The sequence below is a fragment of the Apis dorsata genome, unplaced genomic scaffold (assembly GCF_000469605.1).
Source record: "Apis dorsata unplaced genomic scaffold, Apis dorsata 1.3 scaffold_260, whole genome shotgun sequence".
Lineage (NCBI taxonomy): Eukaryota > Metazoa > Arthropoda > Insecta > Hymenoptera > Apidae > Apis > Apis dorsata.
In genome coordinates, this window is record NW_006263538.1 from 56,137 (window position 1) to 66,387 (window position 10,251).

The 10,251-nt window shown below is 23.1% G+C and overlaps 1 protein-coding gene across 1 annotated transcript; it reads right to left on the reverse strand.

The window, feature by feature from the left end:
- Nucleotides 1-240: 240 nt before the first annotated feature.
- LOC102677623 (protein yellow-like) lies at nucleotides 241-6,442 on the reverse strand. The gene is made up of 6 exons (XM_006616350.2): nucleotides 6,131-6,442; nucleotides 4,714-4,918; nucleotides 3,930-4,108; nucleotides 2,115-2,578; nucleotides 1,323-1,566; nucleotides 241-705 (listed from the first exon to the last, which is right to left on the reverse strand). The coding sequence occupies exons 1-6, from the start codon at nucleotides 6,131-6,133 to the stop codon at nucleotides 520-522; spliced, it is 1,281 nt and encodes a 426-aa protein (XP_006616413.1). The 5' UTR covers nucleotides 6,134-6,442; the 3' UTR covers nucleotides 241-519.
- Between the last annotated feature and the right edge of the window lie 3,809 nt (nucleotides 6,443-10,251).

Genomic DNA, 10,251 nt, shown 5'->3' on the forward strand with positions numbered 1-10,251 from the left:
AATACAAAAACTAAAAATAAAATATTCTGTAATCAAATAAATAAAGTAACTTAATAAATATCAATAAATAAATAATATGATAAGTCAGTAATATAATCCTCATGGTCATTTTTTTATTTCACTCCGCTATTTTGAAATAAAATCTTTGTAAAAATATAAAAATGTCTACAGCACCACGAGCAATAAAAATTCATTCTCAATATTTTCTTCTAAAATAATTACTTCTTTTCTGATAATCACAATTTTATTCATCTTTCATTCTAATTTGAATTTTTCCAAATAATCTTAAAATCTTTCATTATTGATCCACGAAGAATACATATTTGCGGTTTTAATATTAAAAGGATTTTGCAAATAACTATGATGATGATAATAATGATTCCTAAAATAGTTTCGAGAATAATACGATTCGAAGCGATCGTTTATAAAAAATGGTGTACTCTTGAAGATCGAGTGCCGCCACGACGGCCAGGAACTATGATGATAGTGATTAGAGAATTGCTCGTGGCGCCATGATCCTCATTGAGACGGTATAAAACGACCTAAGAGAGATACGTCACATTTGGTGCCACGAACTAATTCATCCACAAATCCAGCCTGGATCCTGAAATTGGTCTCGTTCGAATTCATAGTACCAGTCATATACTTTTGAAATGATATCGTGAAGACCCACAATTCTTGTCTATCTTTTTTGGATGATATGATCTAAAACAAGATATATGTAGATATTAGCATTAAAACTTAACTTTTAATAAAATCTATTTAATTATTAGTTAGAAGATTGAATATATATATAACCAAAAACTTAATCTGAATGTATCCTAAATCTAATTCTAATCCATTTCAAATCTTAGAAGTACAATATTTAAGTTAAAAATTCGTCAGTTTCTCTAAATCTCTAAATTCAGTCTAAATCTATTTAATCCTAATCTTCTAAATTTCAAATTTAGAAATACGATATACAGATTAAAAGTTTATTTATTTTTTATATTTTCTAAATTACGTTTAGGAAAATACCAAGTTAAGTTCACAACGCATTTTTGGTTATAAAAGCTTCAACTCGAAAATAATTTTTATTTATAATAGTGTTACCTTACCGGAGATCTTATGCATTATATATTATATTTTGAAACATGGTATCGAAAATATATTTATGTATATTTCGTAAAATAAAACCAATTGTTACGAATAAAAAAAAGCATTGAAAATAATGATAATACATTTCAAATTCAACAAAATCAATGAAATTATTTTTCTTCTACTTTAAATAATAACTAATGTCAGATTATATTATATATATTATATTACATATTTATATGTACCTTCATACCAGACGGAAACTGCAATGTTTCTGGATCTTTGACGATTATCTCAATATTATTTCCTCCGTATTCGAAAAAATGCTCGCTATTCCAGCATCCAATCGCTAGATCAGATAACAATCCGAAGAAAAGTACTCCGTTATGATCCATAACCTCGGCGACAGACTGCGAAGATCTTTCAATCGAGAATGGTACGAATGATCTTGCAGCGGCCTCGGAATTCTCATTGAAAAGAGTATAATTTCTAGGTTAGAAAGAATAATTGTTTTTAAATAGAAGCTCATCGACAACTAAATAATGAATAATTTAAGAATTAAATCCACTAAAGACCAGCTTTCTTGTAATTAAATTAAACATTTTATTGTTTTTTTTTCATTTTATGAAAGAATCATTTTATAGAAAACATTTAATAATATATATAACTAAACTGATCTACTCTATAATAATAATAATAATAAAAATAATATACATTTTTGCATATTTCAATAACTTAATTTTTTGTTACGAATTATTTTTACAATTTATTTTATCAATTTTCAATTTTCAAATTAATCGAATTTTATTGTTAAAATTTGATTACACAAAATGTATTTAGTTTTCCTGTTAAAACAATCAATTTATAAAACGTATTTAAATAAATATCTTACAGATCAGGAATGAAGTATAAGTAGTATAATGATAATTTTATAATATATTCTATATTCTTGATTAAAAATCAAAATTAATTTTGCACGATGAATCTATTTCTCAGCAATTCAGATTACGAAAAGCGTTACCAGCGCCATAACTAACCTGATCACAGAAGTATGCACCCATGATTCGACTCTGCTGGCCAACGAATGAAAATAAAGTATCCTGTCGTTGTTACGAATAGGCCCCAAGGCGAGACCAAGGATTCCATCCATCAAGTCGAACGTGTCATCTTTGATGTTGAACGTGCCATACGGTGGATACGGATAGAATAGATTATTGGTGATCTTCCACGATCTTGAATTTCGGAAATCGTAGACGAGCAATGCGAATCCTGTCACGTCAGCAATATAAGCGAATGTATTTTTACATTTGTCTTCTGTATCTCGAATATCTACAGCTATAGTGACGAATAGAGAACTCTCTTTGAACTGATTCTGGGGGAATCTGTACATGGTGATTAATTTATTGTCACGTAAAGAAAAGACATGAATCTTTGGCCGACACATTTGTTTTTCTCCTAATATTCCTGTGTCAAGGACCCATAATCGTTCACATTTGTCTACCTGTAGAAAAGTAAGTAGATATTAAGGTTTTATAAAATATTTTTTTTAATTAAAAAATAATCGATGAATGAGTTTATAGAAAAAAAGAAAATCGTGTTTCTTTCTTCTTAGATTATAACCTAACCAAACTTATAGAAACCATAATCATACAATATACAATGTTATATATATTCAAGCGATCTTTGAAGATTTTAGATCCGGAACGTAAAAGTTCATGTATATAAGAATAGATTAAAGTTTATTTTATTAAGTTATAGATAATTTTGCATTAGAAACGATAAGTAGGCAATTTGTATAGTATCGTCTGAATATAGGTCACTGAATTTGAAACGTTTCAAGTCCATAATCCATTCTAGAAAATAGATTTTTAACTTTTCACTTGTTACATGTCTTATTCCTGTTATCATATACTTATACTGTATTTATATTAACAAAAACTAAATGCATTCTTACGTAATCGTAGATATAAGAGAATTGTATGTATATATATTGTATGTAATAATAGCAATTTTTTTAAATATCTTGAAAATTAAGATAACGGAAAAAAAAGTTGTTGGAAATATTGATTTCTTACGTATTAAAAAATAATTGAAATCAGCGAGGTCATAGAGATATCGATAATTATCAATATACAACTATTAATTATTCTTTTAGTCTGAAACTTTAATGTAATAGAACTACATATATCGTTTTAAAAAAGAAAATTCATATAATTTGTCATTGAAAATAATTTCAATAAATTACAATCAATTTCATGATAATTGTACACTCATTTAAAATAATGCTAAAAAATATAAACAGAATATAAATGTGAATTTTATTTATCTATGTATTTACATTTTTTTATTTATTAATTTTTAGAATAATAATCAATAATGAATTAAAAACATTATAGGCATATGTGCTATATTATTATTAGTTTTTAGAATTTTCATTGAAGAAAATGTTGCTACAATAACACAATACATTGTTGAATATTTATTTATATTGCATATTTTTATACACAAAACTAAATTAAAACTAAATATATAAATAATCATTCGTTGATACGTTATCATTTAATGATTACAATTTAAATAATGTATGAGTAAATATGGGAATTTTCTTATTAATCGAAGATTAACTTTAGAAATTGCTCATTTAAGAAGCGATACTCTTTTACTTAAATAAAGACAGATATGTAATTACATAATTACTTGTTAGAGATACGTAAATCAAATAAATCACAGATGTATAATCATTATTTTCACATTAATGTGTCATAGCGATAGTTAAAGAGGAATCATATAATTTTTTGAAATAGCAAATTTTCCAAGTTTTAAATGTTTAAATAGAAAAAAAAAAAAGATACCTGCATTCTATACACGCTGGTCAGTCCATCACAATATTTCACATCATTGTAACTCCAACTTGGATACGGGGTTATCAATGGATTCCCATTCACTGATATTTCTTTGGTGACATAACCTAAAGTTAAGGGCACGCCATCTCGAATCCTTGGAATGGCCACAAACACCATCGATTGTTGTTCTTGAAATAATAAATTTAATGTAGTGTTATAAAAAAATATAGATTTTTAAAATCAATCTTTTGAAAATAATATTAGCTGAAATAAAGTAATGACAATCGTTCAAACTCATTTCAAAATTCAATGTAACCTAAATTTATTGACAACAGTGAATAGATACAGTTTAATACAGTTAAATTATAATAATTTAAACATGTTAGTATTTTACTTAATATTTGCACCTCTGACAAAAAATAAATAAGATTAAACATTCAATTGAAAAATTTTTATTTCGATAAATTTTTATTTTTCGTTTTATTTATTTTTTCTGAATCGATTGGTGGCATTCTTTTGATAAAAACAACAAAAGATACATCAGGAGTACTATTAATTGATCAATATTATTTTCAAAAAGAATAAAATAAAAATTACAGAAATTTCAATTTTTGCAATTACAGTATTATTTCATTGTAACTTTATTATAATTTTCTCTAACTATTATATCTATTTTTCTTTATAATCATATTGGAATATAATCTTACTATTTTTTAATTTAAATTTAATAAATTTAAGTCGAAAATAGATACAGGAAGCTTTGTTATGCTGTTATTATTTATTTCATTTGTACCTGTGTTGTAGACATCAACATCGATGGGTAGCGAAGCGCCAGGAATATAAGATCCACTTTTAATGGCAGCCAATTTGGCAAATTCGTTTGGAAAGGCAAATTCCAACGCTTTCCATGAGTAGATGTTCTTCAGTTTTTCTTGTGCTTGTGAAACGGCAATTGCCAAGACGAATAAGATGACCGAGAAATAAAATTGTCTCATTTCCTAAATAAAAACAAAATTGTTGGAAATGTGATTTAATCGGATATTTTACGATGGTTAAAGAAAAGAAATTGTTAGATGGCAATTTATGAAATGCATTACGTAATTTCTTATCCTCCAAGGAAAATTTTTATCTCATAATTATCTTGAATTTTAATTTTTAGAATATTTTAACTATCATTGTTTTCGTGTTTTATGTTTTTCCGCTAAATATTCATAACATGTTTTTTTAAACACGATAAAATATTAAGACAATTGTAAAAAAATTTTATAAAATATCAAACGATTTAATTTTATGAAATTAGAAAAAATTTATTTATTTCATAATTAAATTGAGAAAAAAAGAAATCGCGGATAATTTCAAATATTTTTTGATAAATAAAAATTTAATTATTAATTTTGAATCATTTGAACAATATTGATTATAATCAAAATAACGTCTATTTTATGAATTCATTGAAAGTTACTTGCAAATAAGATTATCATTAAGAATATGCTAATAAAATGTCAATAAAATAAAATTTATTCCTGTGTTTTCTAATTTAAAAATATTAAAAACTAGTTTTTTTTTCCAGTCGACGTCTAACCAATAATTATCCAATTAGCCAATCTATTACCAATTGGCTAGTCATCTATTGCTAAATGCTAATTATTATTAATTATAATATATTAATATTATTAATATTACAGTGATAATCATTGACTTTTAAATATCAAGTATTAATTATTAAATATTATCTAATAATTATTTTTATTAATTCATGATTAATAACGCTCAAATTTACTATTAATTTTTTTTATAATAAATTTACTATCAATTTATTATTAATTTCTTATAATTCTTTAATAATATTTTTCCTGAGGATAAGTGTTATCATTTGAAACTGAAAATTACTTTGTCTCAATATTCACATATATGTAAAATATTCTCGAAAATTTTATTTTCAAATATATCCACATTGTTATAAAATATATTTCTTAAACTTTTCTAAAAATGACTTAAATAATTTTTATGTATCATATTTCGAAAATTAAAATTAATTAAAAATACGTTTAATTATCGTATAATCCAATTTTAATATTAAATCCAATTTTGTAACTAATAAATAATTCAATTTTACGTAAAATCCAATAATAATGCAGTTATTTATCACCTGAACGAATGAAACAATTACGTTCCAATAATTAAAAAACCACGACCATTTGGAAATTTACCATCAGATTGTGAAATAGGGTAAGTCACTTCCTTCACCCCTGTCCTTGTCGCTCGTTTTGTCGCTCGTTTTGTCGCTCGTTTTGTCGCGGATATGATCTCTTTTCGGTATCACTCGCCAGAACTTTCACCACCAAAGATTTCTCGATAAAAGTTGTTAACAGTGCGATTATATCCGGTTTTGAATCGTACCACTGAGTTTTTCACGCTTCTTAACTCGTAATTGTGTTATTATCTTTCTTTTTATGATTATTTTCGAAATTGAAATTAAACTTTGATTGTATAATTTTAAAAATTGTTTCTATTTTTCTGTGATCATTTTGGAAATTGTAATCATTTATTCTTATTTGTCAATTTATCGATTTAAAAAATTATAAAAAAATTATCTTTACATCTTATCACTTTGTCATGTATGATAAAATTCGAAATTAAAAATTTTGAAATGAATAAAAAAATAAGAAATCTTGGTAAATATATCTATATTTTTTATATTATTATTATTTAATGAAATTTTATATTTTTAAACAGAAAGTTAAAGATAATCGGGCATAATCTTACCAATTATCAATTAAAATTCTTCTTTTTCAAAAAATGAACTTGAAAAACGAATAAAAAGAAATACAATTTAAATTCCTTTATAAAATATAAATATAATTCATTGACAATATTCCAAAATATTTCAAAATTATCACAATTTTTCTTATAATTATTCCATTAATTTCATAATTAATATTATATTATTATTAATCTTCTTTTCGAAATTTCGAATTTAAGAAAATAAATTCTAGAAATTTATAATAAATTTATAATTTTTATAATAAAATTGAAAAGTTTTCACTAAGTCTTAGAACAGAGATAAATTCACTTTTCAATCGCGATGCTCGCGCCACCACGTTCGATCATCGACTGAGCCGATGATCGTGAATCAAGTCAAAACGAAGATCGAACAAATCGAGAGAGAATTCCTTCGAGTGTCGCGATCTCTTTAGTCACGGTCACGTAGTTGAGTTGTAAGATTGCAGAATTTCAACCGACTTGTTGATAATCAGCTGCTTAAATACATCTGTGTCGAAAGAGGTTAACGACGCATGGGTAAATCCCGCCATTTTTTTAATATCATTACCTATGAATTAGTGTCACGTAAAAAAAATGTGATGCTGTTTCGGGAAAATTGAAGATATTATATCTATTAATATGACATGTATTCTTTTGTTAAAATAAGTTACAGTGATAGATTATATCGTGTAATAAATTAGTGTCACGTACTTTTCAAGGAAAATGTATAGTTGTTTACGAAAAATTGAAAAATTGATTATTGTTTTATATGAAGATGAGTATATTTATTTCTTTCGTTAAAATAAATTTAAAATCAATTATACTAAATTAATATTAAAATAAATTATTGTAATAATGAATTAATGCCGTATCTTTAAAAAAAATATCTATTTAAAGAACAAAAGATTATTTATGTTAGTTTATACTAGTTTCGAATATATTTTTTAATAAAAATAGTTTAATATCTCAAATAAATTATAATAAATTAGATCTTGACTGGAATTCTGCTTAATTGGCTATTGTTCTAGTATCTATTATTTAATTGTAATATTGTTACGATTATCGTTCATACTTTCTTTTCTTCTTTTATGATTTCAAGGCCAGTTTCCAGTCATTTTTAATTTATATTTTCATAATTTTTGTTATTAATTTATATAATAAATATATTTTACTACTCGAAAAAATCAGAGATAATAGATAATAAATATAAATAAAATCTGAGATATTTTTATAATTTTATAATTGAATGTTTTTATGTAGCTATATATCATAATATGATTAATTTAATCTTTTAAATAATCGATACTTTTATTAACATTTTTCTTCTGTGTGATTTTTAGAAATGTCTAATTTTTGCGAATAGAAAATATTGTTATCTTTAAATTTGATAAATCACAAAATGATAAATCTGAAACAATTGATATATTATTTTTCAAATTAAGATTAATAGAATTTTTTTTATTGATTACTATTTATGGATTGAAAATTAGTCGCGAAATAGAAATTGCGTATTCTCGGTTTTTAAAATAAAATTCTCACATTGCGATTATTATATTGTTTCATCAATCGAACTTAAATCATGTTTTATTATCATGTTTTTCAATCAATTATTCGTTATCTGTTATTTTAGTGCCTATTATTATCTATAATTATTAGTTGTACTTTATATAATGTATATTTATATCTATATTTATATTTATTAGAGAGATTTTAAAAATAGATAGAAAATTGAATACAGCGTGTAAAAATATGTAAAATGTCAAGTGTTCAAGATAAAATGTTTGAAGAATGAAATAAATTTTTATTTATATTCAATTTTTTTAGATATCTGCAAAAAAATATAAAAATGTAGAGAACAGATATGATATACAAAAATATCTAAAATTTTATTTAAAAAAACTTAAAACTTGCATAAATATAATATGTAAAAATAATTAAAATATATAATGAGTGCAATATATATTTATTATTATTATATTCTTGTATATATAAAATATATGTAGAAAAATAAAATAAACTTGTAAAAAAATAGAACAAATACAATATGAAAAATGAAAAATAATAGAGATACACAGTAGAGATAATAATTTGAAAAAATATTCAAAATATTTAAAGAATTATTTGAAGAATGAAACAAGATCTTTATTGTTTTACAAAGATGTAAATTTGTAAATTTTACAAACTACAATATTTTGCAAATACAAGATAAACATAAATAAAACATTCAATAAATATTTAAAAAACGAAGAAACAAATCTTAATATATATTTCATTTTTATAAATATATGTAGAAAATTATAAATTTGAAAAAAAATGTACAAAATATAATATCTAAAATATTTAAAAAATTAAATAAATCTTTATTCATACTTATTCATATGTACACGTATATAAAATACGTGTATATAAAATATCCTGTACATCCTGTACACATGTATATAAAAATGTAAATTTACACAAGCATTCTCAGTTTAATTAATTTGAAATTCCAATATAATGATTCAACACATAATTAGTAAATATCTATTACGTTTTATGTCTATATTCATAGATTGAATTCAACTAAGATTCCTTATCTAACCGCAATAATGATCCTATTACATTTTTCTTAATGTCAATAAACTGATAATATCCAGCAATAAATTTTCTCTTTCCTTTAAAATATATGAATAATATTATACATTTACTAACACATTTTCCAACAATAATTTACTTGATTATGATGAATGAATACAAATATTTTGCATCAGTAATTTGATAAAAGAATTTTTTAAGCAAATGATCATTTATAAGTTTTGCTCATAGATAAACGCAAGAACAAAATGATGATTGTATGTACATATGTAACACATAAATTAACAGATAAGCACTTCTGCATAAATTTCCTATTATTCATTAACTATGATTTCATAATTATAATTTATTTAATTCCATGGATTGTTTTTACAATCCTAAATTCTGCGTTTCTCAGGAAATTTTTCTTTCTTGTCTTTTTCTTAAGAGATTTATTATATAATATAAAGAAAATTCAGTAAATTTATGTATTTTCTTAAGATTTTGACAAGTAATTTATCTATTTTTGATTTCTAAAGAATATTGATTTCACAGTTTTTGTGATTTATAATTTATAAAAGTTTTAACAATATTGCAATTTTTTTAATAATATTTTATAGAAATATAATATCATCTGCAAGAATATAAATTCAAATTGATTATATAAGTAAGTAATAGTATTTAAGAAATATAAAAGTAATACATCTATACAAAATTATTATTTAATTTGACAAATTTCTATTTGTATTGATTCGCTATATCTTTTTATTTCTATTATCCTTTTATTAACATTTATTTTAAAATTATTTAACAATCGTATATATTTCCTATTTTCTTTTACTGAGAATATTTTAAAAAAATTACAATTCTATAACAAGCATATCTATTTTTTTCTTTAAAAAGATAATTTGATAAAAAAAATATGTAAGAATTTTTTTATTCGAACTAATTTAATTTTATCATTTTATAAAATTTAAAAAAAATTTATTATTATATTATAGATGTACGAAATTTA

Excerpts from the sequence above, each read along its gene's own strand:
- LOC102677623 (XM_006616350.2), bottom strand. Across the intron at positions 2,579-3,929 it reads CCAGCGTGTATAGAATGCAG|GTAGACAAATGTGAACGATT; the intron begins GTATCTTTTTTT and ends ACTTTTCTACAG. Across the intron at positions 706-1,322 it reads AGTTTCCGTCTGGTATGAAG|ATCATATCATCCAAAAAAGA; the intron begins GTACATATAAAT and ends ATCTTGTTTTAG.